The sequence below is a fragment of the Arachis hypogaea genome, chromosome 12 (genome assembly GCF_003086295.3).
Source record: "Arachis hypogaea cultivar Tifrunner chromosome 12, arahy.Tifrunner.gnm2.J5K5, whole genome shotgun sequence".
NCBI classification, from domain to species: Eukaryota; Viridiplantae; Streptophyta; class Magnoliopsida; order Fabales; family Fabaceae; genus Arachis; species Arachis hypogaea.
This window is the reverse complement of record NC_092047.1, coordinates 61,359,430-61,384,070: the sequence shown is the minus strand read 5'-3', so window position 1 is coordinate 61,384,070 and position 24,641 is coordinate 61,359,430. Positions and strand designations below refer to the sequence as shown.

General features: G+C 32.4%; 1 protein-coding gene and 1 long non-coding RNA gene across 2 annotated transcripts; both read left to right on the top strand.

Moving 5' to 3' along the window:
• The first annotated feature begins 12,566 nt into the window (after window positions 1–12,566).
• Window positions 12,567–13,463, top strand: LOC112727437 (uncharacterized). Its single transcript, XM_025777171.3, has 2 exons — window positions 12,567–12,724; window positions 12,947–13,463. The coding sequence occupies exons 1-2, from the start codon at window positions 12,664–12,666 to the stop codon at window positions 13,258–13,260; spliced, it is 375 nt and encodes a 124-aa protein (XP_025632956.1). The 5' UTR covers window positions 12,567–12,663; the 3' UTR covers window positions 13,261–13,463.
• Window positions 13,464–22,469: 9,006 nt separating this feature from the next.
• On the top strand, window positions 22,470–24,393 carry LOC140177036 (uncharacterized). Its single transcript, XR_011868519.1, has 2 exons — window positions 22,470–22,632; window positions 23,708–24,393. It is a non-coding gene; the product is annotated as an uncharacterized lncRNA (long non-coding RNA).
• The last annotated feature ends 248 nt before the right edge of the window (window positions 24,394–24,641 follow it).

Sequence of the window (24,641 nt, the reverse complement as noted above, 5' to 3'; positions counted from 1 at the left end):
GGAGATTGTCGGCTTGAAACAAGCTATGGTCACCTTGTAAATCTCAGTCAGGCGGATTCAAATGGTTATGGTGAATTGATAATAAAAATATAAATAAAATATAAACTAGGATAGAGATACTTATGTAATTCATTGGTGAGAATTTCAGATAAGCGTATAGAGATGCTTTCGTTCCTCCTGAACCTCTGCTTTTCTGCTGTCTTCATCCAATCATTTCTACTCCCTTCCATGTTAAGCTTATGCAGGGCATCACCGTTGTCAATGGCTACATCCCGTCCTCTCAGTGAAAATGGTCCAAACTGCGCTGTCACCGCACGGCTATTCATCTGTCGGTTCTCGATCATACTGGAATAGGATTCAGTCATCCTTTTGCGTCTGTCACTACGCCCAGCACTCGCGAGTTTGAAGCTCGTCACAGCTATCCCTTTCCAGATCCTACTCGGAATACCACAGACAAGGTTTAGACTTTTCGGATCTTAAGAATGGCCGCCAATAATTCTAGCCTATACCACGAAGACTCTGATCTCATGGAATGGAAGGCTCGGTTGTCAGGCGAGGCAACCATGCGTCATGAACCAGAAGGCTAAGAGATATGCACTTAAGCGATTGCAAGTAGAACGGAGGTGGTTGTCAGGCACGCATTCATGGGTGAGAATGATGATGAGTGTCATGGATCATCACCTTCCTCAGGTTGAAGAACAAGTGTATATCTTAGATAAGAAATAGGCTTGAGTTGAATAGAAAAACAATAGTACTTTGCATTAATTCATGAGGAACAGTAGAGCTCCACACCTTAATCTATGGTGTGTAGAAACTCTACCGTTGAAAATACATAAGAACAAGGTCCAGGCATGGCCGAGAGGCCAGCCTCCATGATCTCAGAACTAAACATCCAAAGATGTTCCAAAAGATGTAAATACAATAGTAAAAAGTCCTATTTATGCTAAACTAGTTACTAGGGTTACAGAGATAAGTAAATGATGCAGAAATCCACTTCTGGGGCCCACTTGGTGTGTGTTTGGGCTGAGCATTGAAGCTTTCACGTGGAGAGGTCTTTCTTGGAGTTAAACGCCAGTTTATAACCTGCTTCTGGCGTTTAACTCCACTTTGCAACCTGTTTCTGGCGTTTGACTCCAGAATAGGGCAGAGAGCTGGCGTTGAATGCCAGTTTGCATCATTTAAACTCGAACAAAGTATAAACTATTATATATTTCTGGAAAGCCCTGGATGTCTACTTTCCAACGCAATTGAGAGCGCGTCATTTGGAGTTCTGTAGCTCAAGAAAATCCACTTTGAGTGCAGGGAGGTCAGAATCTAACAGCATCTGCAGTCCTTCTTCAACCTCTGAATCTGGTTTTTGCTTAAGTCCCTCAGTTTCAGCCAGAAAATACCTGAAATCAGAGAAAAATACACAAACGCATAGTAAAGTCCAGAAATGTGATTTTATTTAAAAACTAATAAAAATATACTGAAAACTAATTAAATCGTACTAAAAACTATGTAAAAACAATGCCAAAAAGCATATAAATTATCCGCTCATCAATAAGCAACAATTTAAGTTTGGTGTTGTGATGAGCGGATAATTTATACGCTTTTTGGCATTGTTTTTACATAGTTTTTAGCATGTTTTAGTTACTTTCTATTATATTTTTATTAGTTTTTATGCAAAAATCACATTTCTGGACTTTACTATGAGTTTGTGTGTTTTTCTCTAATTTCAGGCATTTTCTGGCTGAAATTGAGGGACCTGAGCAAAAATCTGATTCAGAGGCTGAGAAAGGACTGCAGATGCTGTTGGATTCTGACCTCCCTGTACTCGAAATGGATTTTCTGGAGCGACAGAAGTCCAATTGACGCGCTCTCAATTGCGTTGGAAAGTAGACATCTTGGGCTTTCCAGCAATATATAATAGTCTATACTTGGCCCGAGATTTAGTAGCGCAAACTGGCGTTTAAACGCCAGCTCCTTACCCTTTTCTGGCGTTAAACGCCAGAACTGGCATAAAAGTTGGAGTTAAACGTCCAAACTGGCACAAAAGCTGGAGTTCAATGCCAGGAATAGCCTATGCACGTGAAAGCTTCAGTGCTCAGCCCAAACACACACCAAGTGGGCCCCGGAAGTGAATTTCTGCACTATCATTCTTAGCTTACTCATTTTCTGTAAACCTAGGTCACTGGTTTATTATAAAAACCACTTTTAGAGATTCATTTTATACCTCATAACATTTTTACATCTGAATTTTGTATCTTCTACAGCATGAGTCTCTAAACTCCATGGTTGGGGGTGAAGAGCTCTACTGTGTCTTAATGGATTAATGCAATTATTACTGTTTTCTATTCAATCACGCTTGTTTCTATTCTAAGATATTTACTCGCACTTCAACATGATGAATGTGATGATCCGGGACACTCATCACCATTCTCAACCTATGAACGCGTGCCTGACAACCACTTCCGTTCTACCTTAGATTGAGTGTGTATCTCTTGGGTTCCTGGTTCACGAGTTTGATTGCATCTCCTGACAACAGAGCATTCGAATCCGTGAGACTAGAGTCTTCGTGGTATAAGCTAGAATCAATTGGCAGCATTCTTGAGATCCAGAAAGTCTAAACCTTGTCTGTGGTATTCCGAGTAGGATCTGGGATGGGATGGCTGTGACGAGCTTCAAACTCATGACTGTTGGGCATAGTGTCAGACGTAAAAGGATCAATGGATCCTATTCCAACACTAGTGAGAATTGACAGATGATTAGCCCTACGAAACCCGTAGCTTGACCATTTTCACTGAGAGGACGGATGGTAGTCATTGACAACGGTGATCCACCAACATACAGCTTGCCATGGAAGGAGCCTTGCGTGCGTGAAGAAGAGGACAGTAGGAAAGCAGAGATTCAGAAGACAGAGCATCTCCAAAACCTCAACCTGTTCTCCATTACTGCATAACAAATATTATTTAATTCATGTTCTTTTACTCATTCTAATTAAAACTGAGAATTATTATTAACATCCTGACTAAGTTTTACAAAATAACCATAGCTTGCTTCAAGCCGACAATCTCAGTGGGATCGACCCTTACTCACGTAAGGTATTACTTGGATGACCCAGTGCACTTGCTGGTTAGTTGTGCAGAATTACAAAAGTGTGATTGTGATTTCGTGCACCAGCTACCCCACGCGTACACATCCTTCATGCGTACGCGTGGATGTCAAATTATCAACTCCCCGCTTCCGCGCCATCCACGCATATGCGTGCTTCTTCAAAGATGCTACACCCACGCGTACGCGTCGATGGCCAAAGTTGAGTTCCAGATTTTGAAATTTTCGCAGGCGTTCTTTGAAAGAGAACGTAGCGTTTTTTTTTGTAACGAACGTTAATCACACCCACGCGTACGCGTCATGCACGCGTACGCGTGGATCTTCCGAAATCCTTGTTCTACGCGTGCGCGTCCTGTACGCGTACACGTCGCAACTCAGAACCTAGAGAACGTAGCGTTCTCCAAATGAACGTAGCCTTCCTCTGCCCTGCTTCTTTCTCTGTTTCTTCCTTGCATCTTTTCATCTCTCATCAATCAAACATGCAATCAAAGCTTTGCTAAAATCATAAAATTTTATATTATTCATAATAATCACATAATTCTTGCATAATTTTTATGATAATGCACAAAAGTAATAATGTTTGATTGAATCAAGACAAGCATGAAATTCCAATCCAATCACTTACTTATTGCCTAAGAAATGCATGAAACCTAATGAAAACAAGTAAAAATTGCTAAGAAAATATGCACAAAATGACTTGTCATCGGTACGCACAACTTGAAAAATTCCTAGACGTTCGTACGCACACCCCTCGCGCATACGCATGAGTCTTTTCACTCATTCTAAACTATGCATTGGCACCATTGTGTGCGTACACATGAGCCTTTATAGGCTCTATGACCTGTGCATGGGCACACAAGCTAAAATTTTGGTTTTCTGCAACATTTTAGAATTTAGCTAAAAAATCTTAGTTTTCAAATAGTTATAACTTTTCCTACAAAATTCTGTTTTCCCTCGTTCTTAAATGGTTTTAAAGTTCTTTTCATTATTTAATATAACTTTCATTCAATTCCGAACTCCAAGCACTATGTTATGTTTCGTCGAAGTTGGTTAAAAACTGATTTTTACCAAATTTACATAAATGTTCATTTTCACCAAATTTCCATCCAACTCAATTCCAAACCATACGAAAACCTTTACTAAGCATTCTTAACGATCATTCACCATTTCCTAACCATTCAACACCTAATTAACAAATTTCAATTCACTAATCATTCTAAAGTTTTCCATCAATAATCAAACCAACAATCCAATCATATAAGCAAATTCTCATTATCCTAACAGCAATTCACTCATGGCGAATTCACCACCTACCATGACTTACCATTTAGAGGATATCTCACCCTATCTCGACTTTCGGCCCAATTTCCATATTCATTACCATTATAGACAATCATACCACACCAAATCAATTATGCATATCCAATTTCATTCATTCATATTGTTCTATATTACTCATCAACCATTTGATTCACAAATTACAACAACTAACAATCAATATCCAACTAATTAAACACAACCATAATCATTCCATTCAATCCTATCCTAGGAACAACTAACTTCGGCATTCACATAATTTTATATAATGCCTACTTGAAACCAAAACCCGTACCTCTTAGATGTCAATCCCAAATGCTCAAATCATTTTCGTGGGAACTTAAGCCTCAACCGAAATCCTCACCACTTTGAACTTTGCGATCTCTACCACTCTGAAACCACATCAAGCAAGATCCGATTCGCACCAAATTCAGTCCAAACAAGCTCTATTCCATCTAATCATATAATTTTCACATAAAATGGGAAAATGGGAGAAATGAGATTTCTTATCTTGTCTCACACAATCTTGGATTGAAACTTCATTAAAACTCAAGGTTGAACCTCCCCTAAACATCAAAAATTGAAACTTCTCAATAACTCAACCCCAAAAATGTGAAATTAAAGAGAATAGAGAACTGGGAAAGAATTTTGTATTTACATACCACAATATCTAGATATAATTGAAGAGGATTCCAAGATGAATGCGTGGCCACAAACGGCTCGTCAATCGGAATTACGGATTAAAAATTATGAGCAATTGAAGAGAAAAGTGAATAGTAAAAAGAGTGAAGTACCAACCCGGCCCCTGTCCATTTCCAAGAATGACAACGCGACCCCTCAAAATAAAATCGATCCACTTCGGTCCTTGTCCCCTGATTCCGTCACACAACGCGGTCCCTATGAGTATTTTTCCGTCAACTCTGACTGAAAAATGCTGACGTGTCAGGTTCAGAAATGGACAGGGGTCTAATTGTCTCTAAATTTAAATTGGTTAGGGGTTTATTTGTCCTTATAATTTTTTAAACAATATTTTTTTAGATTATTTTTTATTTATTATATTAATATTCTTTTTCCAATAAATTATTAAATATATGGTATAATAAGTACAAACTAATTAATAAATTATTCAAATTTAAAAATATCATTTATTATCAAACTAAATAAATCATTCTCAAATATAATTTTTAAATACATAAATAATAAACATTAAAATTCAATTAATACATTAATAATAATAACCCTATGATATACTATTAGTATTATGATCTAGATAATTTTTCACAATAAAGTAAAAACAAATGAACACATTACTTGATATATAGTAAAATAATATTTTTGAGTAATAGCAAATTTAATTTTTTATCTCTTTAAACTAAATTAATAATTCTATTTAATATCTTTGTATTAAAATACACTATGAGCAAGCTACTAATACTAAATGAAGTAATTAAAATATATAATCTTTAATGAAATAATTAAATACTAATTGAAATAATTCTATTTTTTATCTCTTTAATTGAATTTTAATATACTTAAAATTTTAATTAATCTATATTATTCTTATATTGATAAATCTTTATCAATTTATAACCTTATGATCATATGTATTATTAATAGATTAATAATATTATTGATACTTTAAATTTGTTGAGTTTATAAATGGTCTCCATTTATAAATTATATATATATATAAATTATATTTTAATTATTTCATCTAGTATTAGTAACTTGCTCATAGTGTATTTTAATACAAAGATATTAAATAGAATTATTAATTTAGTTTAAAGAGATAAAAAATTAAATTTGTTATTACTCAAAAATATTATTTTACTATATATCAAGTAATGTGTTCATTAGTTTTTACTTTATTGTGAAAAATTATCTAGATCATAATACTAATAGTATATCATAGGGTTATTATTATTAATGTATTAACTGAATTTTAATGTTTATTCTTTATGTATTTAAAAATTATATTTGAGAATGATTTATTTAGTTTGATAATAAATGATATTTTTAAATTTGAATAATTTATTAATTAGTTTGTACTTATTATACCATATATTTAATAATTTATTGGAAAAAGAATATTAATATAATAAATAAAAAAATAATCTAAAAAAATATTGTTTAAAAAATTATAAGGACAAATAAACCCCTAACCAATTTAAATTTTGAGACAATTAGATCCCTGTCCAATTCTAAACCTGACACGTCAGCATTTTCCGATCAGAGTTGACGGAAAAATACCCACAGGGACCACGTTGTGTGACGGAATCAGGGGACAAGGACCGAAGTGGATCGATTTTATTTTGAGGGCTCGCGTTGTCATTCTTGAAAATGGACAGGAGCCGGGTTGGTACTTCACTCTAGTAAAAAAGGATTTTGTTCTCCCTCTCTTCTCTCCATGGAACTCTCTAATGAATGGAGAAAATGTGAATTCTTGCTAAGTTATAATGGAATATGTGTGTGGGCTTGGACTTTGGGCCCAACATGGGCCTGCTTAATGATTTTTGACTCATTTAGTCCAACTTTAGACCAAAACTTTTACTTTAAGATTAGCCTTTTAATTCATATCCTAATTTTTTTTACTTTTCCAAAATATAAATTTTAGTTTCTTAACCTTTTTTACTCATAATTAATTTATTAATTATAATTTAACCGAATTTTATACGTGAAATCGTCACTAAAACTAAATTCCAGCTCAAAATGTCCTTAATAAGAAATAATTGACCAATGAGAGTGAGTATTTATTTTTACAAGTCAAATTTGACTTAAGGAGAATAATTACCTTCATAAAGAAAACTTTGACCTATTAATTACTAATTTATTATTTATTTTGATTTTTTTTTATTAGTAGGCCTGCCTCACAAATCCTTAATGAGTTACAATCAGAAATTTTGTAGAATAAATTACCAGAAAAATTGATTCATCGAAAATTCGGTTCTTACAGTTGTGCTATGATAACTACGAAACTTTATAAAGTGTTGCTAAATTTTAAAATAATTTTTTTTATTTAACAATGATTTTTAATTCAAAAATAAAACAAAAATATTATTAAAATATAAAAAAATAATTTTAATTTTAACAACATTTTTATAGTTACCAAAATATCTTTATACTGAAATTCACCTATTAATATATATTTTATCTCACAATTTTTAATTCGATAATTCTTGCATTAATTGTAGTCATAATCAATTATTCTATATAAGATTTTAAACGAAATAAATTTAGAAGCATTTAGTATTTCTATTTTAAATATTCATTTATTCTCGAGATTCAAATTGAAAAATCTATTAAAGAGATTAAGATATTTAGCACCTCAATTTAAGTCAGTGAATTTAATTATAATGAATTTAATATATTAAAGCAACCACATAATTATAGTTAAAAAATTATTTTAAATTTAATTTTGGTATATGTTTGGTATTATAACATGAATTAAAATGTTTAATAATCCAACTATCATTATTTTAAACGATTTAATTATATATATTAAAAATTTGAAGGTATCATTTAATGTTTTAAGAGTAAACTATTTTTAATTGATTCTTCTCACATCTATTACAATAATATCAGTTTCATTGATATTAAGTGGGAATATTATCTATTTTATACTTATTAATTAATTATGCATCTATTTACTTTGACAACATAATTATGTATATTGGAAAACTATTATTTTTCAAAAAAAATTAATGAAACTTTAATTTCGAAAATACTTTTTTTTTGGCATTTTGGATGAGTTTGTCGCACTGCCAGCAAACTTTATTATTTTTGTAAATATCATCGCACCTCTCGACGAACTTTTAATTTTCTATGAAGTTTACCTTACTGCACGGCGAATTTTGAGCCAGATCCTCCCCAAAAAGAAAGAAAGAGAAGTACACAGAGACAAGTTGAAAATTGAAGAAGATAAAAGGAAAAAGATAGAAGACGCACATTCCACACGACCCTTTCCTATTTTTCTTTGACCACAACATACAAGTATGGCTTCTTCAACATCGTCGGTGATAATGGCAACTATTATCATCATCCTCAGAAGTACACGAGTACAAAAAAATACACAAATAAACCATTTTCAATCCGGAGAAAAAAAAAAACTAAGAATTTAAAGTTTGTCGAAGAGTGCGGCAAATTTTATGAATTTTATAAAGTTTGCCGGGAGTACGACAAACTTGTTTCTATAAAAAAAAAAAAAAAAGAAGTTAGATTCCAAAATATAAAGTTGGATTAATTTTGTTTGAAAAATAAAGGTTTTTTTTTATTTTATAATAGAAAAATCTCTATATTATTTCATTAATTATAGCTATTTAAAAATTCATATGTATACTATTCTATCCCATTATTCTTCTATTAATTGTTGCTATAATAAGCAATCATTCTATTTAAAATTTTAAACAAACTAAATGGAGAAAAATTTACTATTATTAATATATTTATCTCTTAATACGAATCAATATATTTAATTATAATATTTTTAAAATAACCATGCAATTTTAGTTAAAAAATCTTTTTAAATTTAATTTTAATATAGACTTAATATTCTAGCATTAATAAAATTGCCTAATTTTAAAGTTAACTTTTATGTATTAATAATTTAAAAGTATATCAAAATTATGTGAGAAACTATCATATTAGTAGCATTTTTAACTCAATTATTTGTACTTTTTTTTCAATTCTATTAAAAACGTAAATTTATAAATTGTTAAAAAAAATAAATATTAAAAAACTTAAAAATTTTATATCCAAATTAAATAGATGCACCTAATAAATTTAAGTCACCTTTAAAAAGAGCCTTTGAATCTAAACTAATAAAATTCTAATATTAGAATTTAATTATTTAAATAATTTCTAAGCTATTTTATTATAGACCTTAGATATATATTTATTAGAATCATTTTCGTAGCGACAACTAATTAAAATAGTATGTCCAAGTAGAATATGCAAAATCTCTACAAATTTAAACTATTTTTTTATTAAATAAATCTTATCATCTGCTATCTATGTAATGCACTAAGATATAGAATAATCATATTAAGAAGTCAAATTGACCTTTATGTCCCTCATTGACAACACATTGATGCATCATATGGGTGATAGTTTTTGAAAACAAAAAAAATACCATGTATAATATGTTGCGTTCTCGCACCATCTCAGTTTACATGTGTTTCTCTTTTTGTCATTTTTTTTAAAAATATTATGCATTAAATGATTAGATTTTCTAATATTTAATGATTAATTATAATGAAATTTGTAAATAATGATACTATTTTATTCCCTATCTTTTTAATAATTATTTTAACTTTTTTATATTTCCATGAATATATATATATATATATATATATATATATATATATATAAAAGAATCAAGATAACTATTAAAAAATATAGTATAAAATATTATAATTAATCATTAAATTAGACAAACATATATTATTATTAGAGTATTTATTTATTTTGGTTCTCATAGAATTTCAGAGTAGACGTTTTAGTCCTCAACTAAAATTAATTACTTGATTAGTCTCTAATAATTAACTCCGTCATTCACTTAGGTCTTTTATTCTATTAACTCTAACGAAGGACACAATAGACCATGGTAATTCTAACATGGGATAAAATGATCCCTGACCCCCTTTGTTTGAAATCGACACCGTCGCTGCTCATATGAAAATTGGAACGATTACTAAACATTGGTTCGGAGAAGAAGCTGAAGAAAGTGATCGGAGTGGTGGACAATGTGGTCATCGAGATGATAGGGTAGAGGAGGAGGAGGAAGATGGTGATAACAACGACGACTCTTAACAAATCGGACTTGTTGTCTAGATTCATGGTATCCATTAAAGATAAGAAGTACTTGAGAGACATAGTCATTAGTTTTTTAAGTATGAATTGGTTGAGAACAAATTTAGGATTTTTCTTCTTGTGAATATTGAATTTGCAGAGTGTGCATTGTGTAGCTTGAAGTTGCAGTATTAGACTGTTAGGGTTATGCTAGATACGATGGAAATTAGAGAAGAACAGTATCATTTCCAAACAGAAGGAGTCAGGGTTTTAGGAAATTATTATTTCCTAATATATTTATGGGTAATATATATATTAATTATAATCACAAATTAAGCTATTTTACATTAAATGACTTATATAATAGTAATCTCATTAATTATTACAAATGCTAATAAAATAAGTCATTATTACTTTTGATTTGGAATTAAATGAGAATAAAACCAAAGATACTATTGTATTTTGGCTTTAGAATTTAATGGGTGGTAACCACACTCAAATATAAATAGTAACTTAAGAATTTTGGTCCCCAACACATCAAAGCTGCCTCCGCAGTTCTTTTTCCATAAAAGGAGTTGCGATTCAGCCCTATTGTAGATACAGAAAGCTTTGATTGAGGAAGATAAAAGAACCAAACTCTTTCAATCATGGTTATGAATTTAAGTACGCTTCCACATTCAAGTATTTCTTTCTTAATGATTTAACATGGATAATCTTGGAGTTAAGAAATTTTGAGAAAATTCTAACACAAGGACCATTTTTTCCCCAGTTAGAGTTGCTAGGGACTATTTTGTCTTCTGTTAGAGTTGATGAAGTAAAGGACTAAAGTCAGTGATGGAGTTAATTGTTAGGGACCAATCGAGTAATTAATTTTAGTTGAGGACTAAAGTATCTGGTCCAAAATTCTTTGGGACCAAAATGGATAAATATTTTTATATTATTATTATTATTATTATTATTATTATTATTATTATTATTATTATTATTATTATTATTATTATTATCTTAAATGTAGAAACAAGAGAAAAATAATTTAAAAATATCATTAAGTTTTTCGTCTATATAACATTGCCCATTTTTCAAAATTTTCATTCCCATGATTTAATTCCATGATATCTCAATTAGAACCCCTAATTTAATTCTTTCTATAAGTAAAATTCCTAATTCATTGCATTTTAATTTTTTAGTTATGTATCGTAACTAATTTTTCTCTTAAATGAATGTAAATAATAAAGAACCAATTCAAATAATCATATCAGATCAACCTAAGTCATTTAGGGTTTTTACGAACACCATTTAATAGTCTCCTCAAAAAATTAAGTTGTATAATAAAAACAATTTGATAATGTTAATCGTTAATGGAATTGATACATGTTTAAAAGGGTATTTTTGTTATATTAAAAATAAGGTGCAAAATAATAATTTTATTATATTTAAGGTTTTAAATATTAAAAAATTACACTATATCGATCTTGAATGTTAAGGAAACTAAGAATTCGTCCTAAAAATAGTAATGCTGACACTCAAAAAATCTATTAGGTTAAATGAGGATATTAAGAAGTCTAAGAGTTCTTTTGAAATTCATTAGGAGGCATAATTTTAATATTAAATTCAAGTAAGACGAATAATTGTTTTATTTGTTATGTGAAAAAATTTAAAAGATTCAGTTTAAAATAATTCTTACTATTAATTCTTTTAATTTTAATCTCTTATCTAAATTATCAAGGACAAATTATTTAAAAGTTTGAGAAAAAAAATCTTTTTAATAACTCAGATTGCAAAAAATAGATTTTTGCTCTATATTTTCTTATATCACTTATACTCGTTTTTATTTTATTTTTTTATTAGGGACTATATATATATATATATATATATATAATTTTTTTTTCATGTATGATTAGAAAAATATAATATTCTTATCTTAAAATTTGATAATTTTATAAGTGGATATTTTTTTCTATTCTTTTAAATGTCCAAAAATATTTAAAAAAATAGATATATATTTTTAGTTTTGTTTTTGGCATATATTTTTTAAATAATTATTCAAATATTTTTATAAATTTCATATCAAATATATAAATAATTTGTTAAATATATAAGTTATTTGTTATCCATAAAAAATGTATTTTTGAATTATTTTTATTATATTTTAAAATATAGTTTGGTCATTAAGAAATTTATAGAATAATTCTCTGAGGGATTTAATAATTAGTGATAGAAGGTATTTTTGAAGGTTTGACCAAAACAAAATTACTATGCAATCTCTATTTGAGGTTTTCTTGGGTTAGTCAAAAATAATTTGTTACCAAAAAATGACGTGATTACTCGCACGCACAAGGAACTTAAAAAGAAGGTTCACTCATGTCAACTATTATTATTGGCTAGGCCCCAGGACTATGTGGCCACTTCAGTATTTAACTAGATAATCAAAGCCATAAGGCCTGAGGGTCAGTTATCAAAAAACCAATGGCAACAACAATCGTGAATTGTTTTCTTTCCTTGTCGCTCCTAACCCTTATCATCAAAGGTATGCTCATGATTCCTCAAAAAAATCTCGCTTCATGCCTTCTCTTTTTTCTTTTTTCCAACTTTCTTCTAGTTTTCGGACAATAAATATTTTGTACTTAATTTTTCCTTTGTTATACTCGTTGAATATGCTGTGTAATCAGCTCCTTCACCTGTTATATGACTTGAGACCGTTCTACTTTTACTTATTGGAATAAAAAAATACTAAGAAATTAAATTCCAGGATCATGTGATTGTTCGCTGAACAACATCAATATTGGGACAACAAGAACTGGGAAGGAAATACAGGGGAAGCCAGAGTGGAAGGTGACTGTGACCAACAACTGTTCTTGTGCACAAAGCCAAATTCAATTGTCTTGCCAAGGTTTTCAGAGTGCTGAGATTATTGATAGTTCTATCGTCTCTGTGAAATCGGGCGTGTGCCTCTTAATCAATGGCAGACTCTTGCGGGGTTTTGATTCGGTTGTTTTCTCATACGCTTGGGATCCTCCTGTTCTAATGTTGCCAAAAAGTTCCATACTAGGAGCTTGTCCTTAATTTCATGGGACGCTGTGAATTTCAGGCCATGGGTAAAGTTGAGCTATTTCTAAGTGGTTTAAATAAGTATTTGGTTTCATAAAATACACTTGTTTTGGTCTTGGCCTTCATATTTTTATTTTAAATTATTTAAGTAAAATTTTAAATTTGTCTGTTTTACTCTTCATCATCAATAATATTTGTGAAGTAATAATATAGCAAAATATGAGAGTTACGTCAACCTATTTAATACAGCAAATAAAATAGTAGCAAAAATTGAAATAGAATAACTATTAAATTTTATTTTAAAATAACATAAAATATGATTTAACTAATAATGTTAATGTTTATAAGGGTAAGTACTGTTTTGGTCCCTAAAGTTTAGGGCCAGAATCGAAATCGTCCCTCTTCTAATTTTGGATTTAAAATCATTCTTAATGTTTTTTATTGTATTAAAATCGTCCTTATAATTTTTTTTGGACAAAAATACCCTCATCACTACCAACACAATTATCTCCTCCACCACCACCACCACCACCAACACCAACACCAATACCATCGCCACCGCCATCGCCACCGCCACAACCAGCACCAACACCACCACAGCACCACCATCACCACCACCACCACCACCACCACCACCACAGCAAACAACAAACAGAGATCAATTAACAAACTTCTTCCATCAACAGCAAACAACAATTCATAAATCAAGAAATTCAGAAATCAAGAAAACTAACAACTCAAAACCAACAATGATTCAACAAATCAAAGATTCAACAAATTAAGAAGCAGAAGAAGCAGAAGACGAAGCAGAAACAGAAATCGAAGCAAGAAGCAGAGGCGGCGAGCAGCAGTGGCGAGGCGGCGACCAGTAGCGGAGCGGAAGCCGACGACGACGAGGGGTCACGGCGGCGACCTCCCTGTTTCTCCCCCCTTCTTTCTCTCTCCACCCCTGGTAGCGTGGTGAGGACGACGGCGGCAGCGCGGCAAGGACGCGGTGGTGATGAAGGCGCGGCGGCTCCAAGCCCGTGACCCCCCTCACTCGCGATCCATCTCTCTTCGTGGTTCTGCTCACGATGGCACGAGGCAAACGGCGCGATGGTGGCGGCGACTGAAGCACGAACGGCGGCGATAGGGTCTAACGGTAACAACGCGAGCAACAGCGAGCTGCTCCCTCCCCGGCGCCATCCCCCTCCCCCCCCTCCCCTCCCCTGCACCTTCGTATACCCCCACCCACACGTTTTCTTTCCCCCTCTCCAAACACGCGTTTTGCTTTTTTTTTTTTTTTAGTTTTATAAATTTTATTATTAAAATAGGAATAGGGGCAGTTTAGGAATTAAATTAAAAATTTTAATAAAAAGGACGATTTTAATAAAAAAAACATTAAGGATGATTTTAAATCCAAAATTAGAAGAGGGATGATTTCGATTCTGACCCTAAACTTTAGGGACTAAAACAGTACTTACCTCGTGTTTATATTATTTATTTTATTAACTATTCGTATCAAATTTAATAATAAAATAATTAACTTGTTTGAATATTTTTAAATAAAAGTAAAATATTTAAAATATTAAAGAGTAAATTCAATTTTGCTGCAAATGATAGAGATGAAAATAATAGTTTATCCAATTCCTAATAAAACCACAAGTACATGCAATATGATTTATTTGATACACATGCAACTATTCTACAAATTAATGGATAAAAATAAGTTCTGTGGTAGGTTACGTATAAGATATTAAGCAGTATATATATATATATATATATATATATATATATATATATATATATATATATATATATATATATATATATATATATATATATATATATATATTATATAGAACAATAATTTTTGTGGATGTGCATAGAGCATTAAAATGTCTTAATCATGGAAAAAGATGTGAATATATTTGTTGACTAATTTCGTTTTTAAATTAGGTTTTTTTTTTTTAAAGAAAAATCAGTATAATAATTGTGGTACGGAACAAAATTTAGAATAAAATAGAAATAAAAATCAAAGAAAAAAATTTATCTATCTTAATTTGATTTTCTGATGTAATTGTTAAGAGAATCACTTTATCTCTTTTATTCACATCCAAGTTTTTTAAAGAAATTTTTATTTATAAAAAATTAAAGAAAAAATGGTTACTAGATTTTAGAGGATTTTTATACCTCTTAAATTTAAAATTCTAGCGCATAAGTTTACTAGAATAAAAATGGGTCAAATCATAATTGAGTATAAAACAAACAAAACAAAATAAAATTAACATAAATATAAAATAAGTCTTAAAATAAATACTAAGAAAGTGATGCCTATTTGATTCAACTTGACTAACGAGAGTCTTCAGTGCAACTTGTAAATAGTAAGACTCTTTGTTTTTCATAATCGTTAACCATTGTCTTGTCCAATTCTTGATGCATCTCCTGGACAAATGATTTAGTCATGTTTGAAAAATCTTCTTTTATTCTTAGTTGTTGCTCTTATAATTGGACCAATTGGCATATAACATTTCTCAGTTTGTCCTACAGAGCTCGTATCATTTTCTCTCTCCTAAAAAGGATTCGTCCTCGAATCTGCATCCAAATCAAAAGGAGATAGGTTAGAAACATTAAAAGTAGCTGACACATTATACTCATCTGGAGGTCAATCTTGTAAGCATTGTTATTAATCCTTTTGAGTACCTGAAATGGACCATCACCCATAAATTCTAACTTATATTTTCTTTGAGTAAGAAACCTCTCATTTCTCAAATGAACCCATACCCAGTCACTGACGCGAGCCAAACGTCGGTCAGAAATTTCACAAAATAATTTCGTGTATAATTCCAAACCAACAAATGATCAGAATCAAAGTTTAATTTTTTGTCACAATAAAAACCAATAAAAACCGAAAATATGCGTGTTATCAGTTATGAGTACAAAAGGGGGCGTGGGGTTTGCGGATAAAGAGGCGAGAAACAAAGTGACAAGAAAGTAAAACTAGCAATTAAAGAAGTATAAATACTAAAAGACACTAGTGATAAGGATTGAGAATCAAAGTTTTCTTTTCAAGTCATTGACCACGAACATGGTGATTATCTAGAGTTAATCCCATTTAATCATCTCCAACATCAGGAGAAAGTCAAATAGTCATAATCGGTCTTATAGTAAGAACAATTAACAACTCTAAATCACCAATCAATATCGGACATCAAAGACTCTTGTATCACTAACCATGACATGACAATTATAAGAGCAAACCTGTAAGAACCGCGATTAATTAGCCGCTTATTACATTAATTTAATTGTCCAAAATAGGATCCAAAAATTTAGAATGTTAATTAGAAAACTTAAATATATTTTTGGACTCAGTAGATTTTTCTAGGTTGGAAAATGTAATTTTATGCGAAAAATTGCATAAAAATGTATACTAGTAAACTAGCCGGCAGTACCGGCTTATGTTTATTCGGTACTATGTGAAAGTAATAAAAACTGTAGAAAACTTAGAGAAATAATTAAACCATGCGCTAATTTTAAAGGTTTGGCCCAAAATTGGGCCAAACGAGCTAAAAACGCTAACGGATTGAACCGGGCTGAAGTTGGTTCCATGCCCAACATATAAAACACCTTAAGTGAGGCTAACTCAGCCCCATTTCACCACATAACTTAAAATCACAGCTGCATGAGTTGAGAGAAGAAAAGGGAGAAGTTACCATTCATTCTCCATTTCCGGTGGCCATAACTCAAGCTACGGTGTTCCGATTCGCGTGCTGTCAGTGGCTATACAAGCTCTCACCGAGCCCGTTAGTTTTATCTAACTAAAGTGGTAAGATTTTTGAAAATTCCTGCCAAGTTCTCACCCCTTGTGAATTTTGAATTTTAGATTTTGGTTTTGAGTGAATTCTTGTGTTTTGGTTATTTAGGTACTAACCATTAGTGAGGAATTGTTGGGTTCTATTCCTAATTTCGGTGGATAAGGTAAGGTTTTTAAAATATCCTTATAGTTTGGTATATTGTAAATATTAGATTTTGATTTTTATGAAATATATGATGTTAGCTTGAGCAATTGGTGCTTGTTGGAGTTGTCTTGGCTATTTGGAGGTGTTTGGATTGGAATTGGTGGCTTAATTTTTGTTGAAATCTTATTTGGACTCAAATTTAGTGTATTGTTGATCGTGGAAAAAATTAACCTTCCGCAAAAACTACCGGCAAGTGCACCGAGTCGTATCAAGTAATAAAACTCACAAGAGTGAGGTCGATCCCACGAGAATTAAAGGATTAAGCAATCAATAGTTGATTGATTATTCTAGTTAGACTACATAATTGGGTGATAAGGAACAAGAAATGTAAATGGCATGAAAGTAAAGAAAGCAATAAAGTGCAAGAAAGTAAATGGCATAAATGTAAAGTACAATAAAGTAAAGTGCTGGAAATATAAAGTGCAGAAAATGTAAATAACCATAAAATAAATAACAAGAACTATGAATAAAATGAACATTGGGATCAAGAGATATTGCATTTTCTGGATCAATAATTCTCATATCTTCTTCAATCATGCAACTCATTGACCTCTTGGCAATCATGAGTGATCCCAATCCCTTGGTAATTCGATCTCCCCAATCTTGATCAATAGCCCATTCCTTGGTCTAATTGCTCATGAAAAGAGATGAAGCTTGGTCCCGGATTATACCACACATCCTCATGGATCCAAGTAATGGGTAGATCTAGCATCACAATTATCCAATCCCAAAACCTAGATCCACTCAATGTGAGAGAGGATTTCAAGCATGATTTTATGATTCCTCTTCCAAGGTTCACATAAAATCCAAGTTCATTCAATCTCTTTCCCAAGATAATTGAACACTAAAATGAAGAACGAAATTCTTTCTAGTAAATGAAAGAGTGATGAAGAGAAGAAGAAGAATCAAAACAAATCAATCCATCAAAGTACAATATAGCTCTCTCTCCCAATGGAAAGAGTTAGTAATTCATAACTAAAATATTTACAAAGTGTTATGGAAGTACATGGAAGAGAAGAGAAGTGTGGAAAGGAAGGGGTCCGAAGACCCACTCCCAGTAGAGTGTGTATCCCTCCAATGATTGATCATCCTTCTATGAAACTAAGGCCTTTATATAGGCTCTCCTAAATTACAAACTTAAATGAAGTTGAAAGCAAATTACAATGAAAATGAACTATTCTAGATGCTTCTTGTGGCCTTGATTGGTTAACAATTGTAGGCTTGCTTGCTTGAAGTCTAAGTGGGCTTTGAGCAACTCTAAGTGAACAAAAATGATGCCTCAGGGGTTTTTTGCATGTATGGGTGCTCGTTCATTTATTTTGAGCGCTCACGTGGGCAATGCCCACTTAGTGTTTTTAGGGCTTAAAGATGCTTAATGTGTGTACACCATTTTCATGCCCACTATAGAGTATTATATATCGTTAGAAATCTCTGAATGTTAGATTTCTAACACCGTTAGAATCAGCTCTCTGTATCTCAAGTTATCACCCGTTGATTGTGAAGAGGTCAGGCTATCAAATACCCCGGCGTGCCACGCCCACTGGCACGCCCAGATGCAGGAATTTCTATTCTGGAGAGTTAGCCCAGCGTGTCACACCCACTGGCGCACCCGTAGACTTGTCCAGCTTGCAGAATTGGTGTTCCACGCCTTTGAACAAGCTAAATTACACACCCAGTATTGCAAGGTTGGCGTGCCACGCCCACTGGCACGCCCAAGACACACCCAACTTGTGTCGCTGAAAGAATGGTCTTTGTCACCTCTAGATTTAATATCCACTATGGAGTGTTATATATTGTTGGAAATTTCTAGATGTCAGCTTTTCAACGCCATGAAAATTACATCCTTTGGACCTTTACAGCTCAAGTTATGTTCCTTTGAAGATGAAGAGGTCACGCTGGTATCTCTGCAGGGACGTGTTGTGCTTCTTGTATTTTCGGAGTGAAATGCAACCTTATATCCAGTGTTCATTATAAAGTGTTATATGTGGTTGGAATGCTCTAGATGTCTACTTTCTAATGGCACTGAAATCACCTTATTTGGAGTTTTGTAGCGTAAGCTATGTTCCTTTGAATGGTAAGAGGTCAGGCTGGTATGTGGCCTGGCGTGCCACGCCTTCGTACACGCCCATAGTGCACTCCAGGATGAAATTTCACTCTATGGAAAGTTGGCTTGGTGTGCCACGCCTAGACACGCCCGTAGACACGCCTATGTTGAAGTCTTGGGCATGGCACGCCCATTGTGCTGCACCAACTTCACTCCTCGGAATCATAAGCTTAGCGTGCCATGCCCAGACACGCCCGTTGGCACGCCAACTACCTTTGCTTGTTTTGTGTTTTTTGCTTCTTTTTTCTACCATTTTCTATAAAGTTAATCAATTCAAAGATATCAAAGTAATATACAACTTAAGCACAGAAATACTCAATAATTAAGCATAATAAATTAAATTTTGATATGAAAAAGCATAGAAAAACATAACATGATGCGCAGTCATCACAACACCAAACTTAAACTTTGCTTGTCCTCAAACAAACAAAGAATCATGCAATAAATTTTGACAAACCAAGGTGAGAAGAGTAGCAATTTTTATGTTCATGGTTGGATAGTTTCTTATGCATGCTACAATCACAAAAGAGATTCAAATGATTGATGCTTCTATCTAGCTCATTTTATGAAATCTTTTTCTTTATGTTCCTTCCTTGAAACAAGCTTTTCATTCTTTTCTTAGCTTAGCTTCTTGGGTTCTTTGCACCATTTGTTGAAAGCTACGACTCTAAATGCTTTGTTTTAAAGTATTACCACTTGATACATAAGCACCACAAACATTTAATTAGAGGACTCTTTTTGCTCATTTGTTTCTTTTCTTTACTCTCTAATCATTGATGCTCAGAGCCTTGAGCTTTGAGGGAGTGCTTTTGTACTTGAGTCTAGCCTTGACTCTAAATATTTTGTTTTTAACCTTTTTTCTTGATACATAAACACCATAAGTACTTGCAAATGAATTGTCATTAGTACTCAGAGCCTTCAGCTTTCTCATTCTTTTCTTTTTCTTTTCTTGCCTTATTTGCATTTGCTTATTCAAGGTTTTCATGATTTCAAAAATTTCATAAAATGTCCTAGATGAAAACTTTAATTAAATAAATTTAAATGCAATTGAGCAATAATAGTCATGCTAGCTTCCCAATACTTATATGCTCATGCTAACTTCTACTTTAATTACCTTGTTTGTTTATGATCATGATGCTTAATTACTTTGAACTCACAAAATTCAAGATGGTAATCATGATATCATAGCAACATGTTACAATTCAAAAATCAAGCTATGCTTATTCACAAGGAATGACACACATGCATATACAAGAGAAAACAATCATGCAATTGAAAATACTGGAAACAAATAAGAGAAAAAGAAACTTTACCACCTTGTAGTTCATCTTCATTGTTGTTGTTGTTGTTATTTTCTTCCTATTGTTCCCCTTCCCACAACAAATAAAACAGTGGTGATGGGGTTTATGATGGTTCATGAATGTCTTAGAACAATGAAATGTGAGTAATGCATGTGGTTAGGCAAGCAAACTTAAAGATACAATAAAGGCACAAGAAACAGAGACACATGAGGATTGCACTAATAAGTGATGTTGCATGATACATTGCATAAAAAAATTAAGTGGCACACCAAACTTAGTGTGACACTTTCAATTGGAATTGATACAAGTATCCAGTGAAGAATTGGAAACAAATTGTTGCAAGGCAACACCAAACTTATCTTATGCAATCTCATCTCAATTTATTTGAAAGAAAACTAAGTAAATAAAGAAACTGTTATGTGTCAATAACACAATCACCAAGAAACAGGGAATTTCCTTTTGTCACCAAGGAATCCTTAGTGAGGCATTAACTCAAACAGTTGATTGGAAACGGAAAATAAAGGAACAAAAGTAATAGAAACAAAATAAAAAAATGTCTAATCTAGGTAATCAACCAACCGGTAGTTTGTTAATTACAATTAATCCCCGGCAACGGCGCCATAAACTTTATCATGGAAAAAATTAACCTTCTGCAATAACTACTGGCAAGTGCACCGAGTCGTATCAAGTAATTAAACTCACAAGAGTGAGGTCGATCCCATGAGGATTAAAGGATTAAGCAATCAATTGTTGATTAATTATTCTAGTTAGACTATCATAATTGGGTGATAAGAAACAAGAAATGTAAATGACATGAAAGTAAAGAAAGCAATAAAGTGCAAGAAAGTAAATGGCATAAATGTAAAGTACAAGAAAGTAAAGTGCTGGAAATGTAAAGTGCAGAAAATGTAAATAACCATAAAGTAAATAACAAGAACTAAGAATAAAATGAACATTGGGATCAAGAGATATTGCATTCTCTGGATCAATAATTCTCATCTTTTCTTCAATCATGCAACTCATTGACCTCTTGGCAATAATGAGTGATTGAATCCCAATTCCTTGGTAATTCAATCTCTCTAATCTTGATCAATAACCAATTCCTTGGTCTAATTGCTCAGGAAAAGAGATGAAGCTTGGTCCTTGATTATACCACACATCCTCATGGATTCAAGTAATGGGTAGATCTAGCGTCACAATTCTCCAATCCCAAAACCCAGATCCACTCAATGTGAGAAAGGAATTCAAGCATGATTTTATGATTCCTCTTCCAAGGTTCACATAAAACCCAAGTGCATTCAATCTCTTTCCCAAGATAATTGAATACTAAAATGAAGAACGAAATTCTTTCTAGTAAATCAAAGAGAGATGAAGAGAAGAAGAAGAATAAAAATAAATCAATCCATCAAAGTACAATAGAGCTCTCTCTCCCAATGGAAAGAGTTCGTAATTCATAACTAAAATATTTACAAAGTGATATGGAAGAACATGGAAGAGAAGAGAAGTGTGGAAAGGGAAGGGTCCGAAGACCCACTGGTGCGCGTGTACATAAAACCCCACAGTTTTCGTACAGCAACAGTACCAGCAAGTGCACTGGGTCGTGATGCACCACTATTTTGTGGTACATCTTATGCTTAATTGAGTGAATTTTACCCATTATTCTAACATTTATTCATATAAATCGCATGTTTTACATTTTCCTTCCTGATTTTGTGCTTTGATTGAAAACATGCTTCTTTGGCCTTAATTTTGCTAATTTTAATCCTTTCTTATTACCATTCGATGCCTTGATATGTGTGTTAAGTAATTTCAGAGTTTATTGGGCAGGAATGGCTTAGAGGATGGAAAGAAAGCATGCAAAAGTGGAAGGAATACAAGAAATTGAAGGAATTGCAAAGCTGTCAACCCTGACCTTTTCGCACTCAATCGATCATAACTTGAGCTACAGAGGTCTAAATGAGGCGGTTTCAGTTGCATTGGAAAGGTAACATCCGGGGCTTCACAACGATATACAATTTTCATTCTAAAACCATATGCATTGATGCTCTTGTATATAGTTTGAAAGAAAGAAAAGAAAAAAAATGAGAAAAACAAAAGAAAAAGGAAAAGAAATAAAAAGAAAAAAAAAGAAAAGAAAAAAATAGAAAAAGAAATAAAAAGGAAAAAAAAGAAATAAAAAGGGGACAAAATGCCCCAAAACAAAGTAAAGCTCAATAAAATCAATGCATAAGTGTTGTGAAATGAAAAAGAATGCATGAGTATGTTAAAAAGTGAAAAATGGGTAGTTAGGTTAGTTTGAATTGTATAAAATGTCATAGGTTAGGTGGAAAATTTAAGTTGATCAAAGATTCGAATTTCAAGCTCACTTGACCAAATATGCATCCTACCTTGACCGTAACCCCATTACAACCTAAAGAAAAGACCTCATGATATATGTATGCATGCATGAAATAAATGTTGATTGTTAGAAGAAAAACAAATCTTAGAAAGTATTATTAGGGGAGAATTGAGTGAATCAACCCTAAACACTTGAGCAAATAGAGTGCAAACACATCTGGTGAGGGTTTGAAGCTCAATTACATGTTTTCACCAATGATCATCTCTTTTCATGCAAGTTTGTAAAAATATTTAATAACTCAATTCAATTGTGGATTAGACTTGCTAGTCCTTAGCCCTTGTGCATATATGCTTCTTGGGAATTGATTTATTTTGACCAAGCAATTGCATTCATGTAGGTAGTTGCATATAGGTAGGGTGCATTTAGTTAGATTTCATTGAATAAATGTTGATATCCCTTGCTTTCTCTTGGTTTAAGCACGAGAACATGCTTGGTTTAAGTACGGGGAGATTGATAAACCATTTGTAGGGTTTATCTTGTGCTTAATTTAGGGGATTTTATGACCTTTTACCCATATTTATTCAATGAAATAGCATGGTTTCATAATTGTCTCCTAATTTGTGCTTAAATGTGAAAACATGCTTTCTAGGTCTTAAAATAGCTAAATTTAATTTGCCTTGATTCCATTAGATGCCTTGACATATTTGTTAAGTGATTTCAGATTTAGGAGGCAAAGATTGGATCAAGGGAATGAAAGAAAAGTATGTAAAAATGGAGAACTCATGAAGAAATGAAGGAATTGCAAAAGCTGTCAAGCCGACCTCTTCGCACTCAATCGACCATAACTTGAGCTACAAAGGTCCAAATGATGCGATTCTAGTTGTGCTGGAAAGATAATATCCGGGTCTTCGAAATGATATAAGATTTACCATAGTTGCATCGCAGATAGGGGCCGCACGCGCATGGTACGCATACGTGCCGATGGGTGCACTTGATCCACTTAATGCAACTCGTGGCCAGCGATTTTAGAAGCCTTGTGGGCCCAATCCAGCTCATTTCTGATACTATTTAAGCCAAAGATTGAAGAAAAATTAACATACTTTTGATCATTAGTTTAGTTTAGATTAGTTTTGGAGGAAAAGTTAGTTTTAGAGAGAGAAGCTCTCACTTCTCTCTAGGATTAGGATTAGGTTTTAGATCTAGATTAGAATTAGGTTTTAGATCTAGATTAGAATTTCTTAGATCTAGGTTAATTTCATGCTTTGATTTACTTTTCCTTTGCAATTTCTTCTTCTTCTACCTTTTCTCTCTCTAGTTTAGCTTTTAATTCTTGTAATTCTTTACTTTTATGTTGATGCACTTTTGTTCTTTCCTTTTCCTTTTAATGCAATTTATGTTTTCATGTTCCTTTATTGTTCATTTGATTTATTGTTGTTAAATTCCTTACAATTGAGTAGTGTAGATTTACTTTCCTTGCAAGTTTACTATGCTTTCCTTTTATGCCTTCCAAGTGTTTGATAAAATGCTTGGTTGGATTTTAGAGTAGAATTTTATGCTCTTGGCTTGGGAAGGTAACTTAGGAACTCTTGAGTTACTAATGTCCAAGTGATTGACGATTGGGAGCCATTAACGCTAGATCTCACTAATTGATTTGG

Excerpts from the sequence above, each read along its gene's own strand:
- LOC112727437 (XM_025777171.3), top strand. The coding sequence starts at position 12,664 with ATGGCAACAACAATCGTGAATTGTTTTCTTTCCTTGTCGCTCCTAACC. Across the intron at positions 12,725-12,946 it reads CCTAACCCTTATCATCAAAG|GATCATGTGATTGTTCGCTG; the intron begins GTATGCTCATGA and ends ATTAAATTCCAG.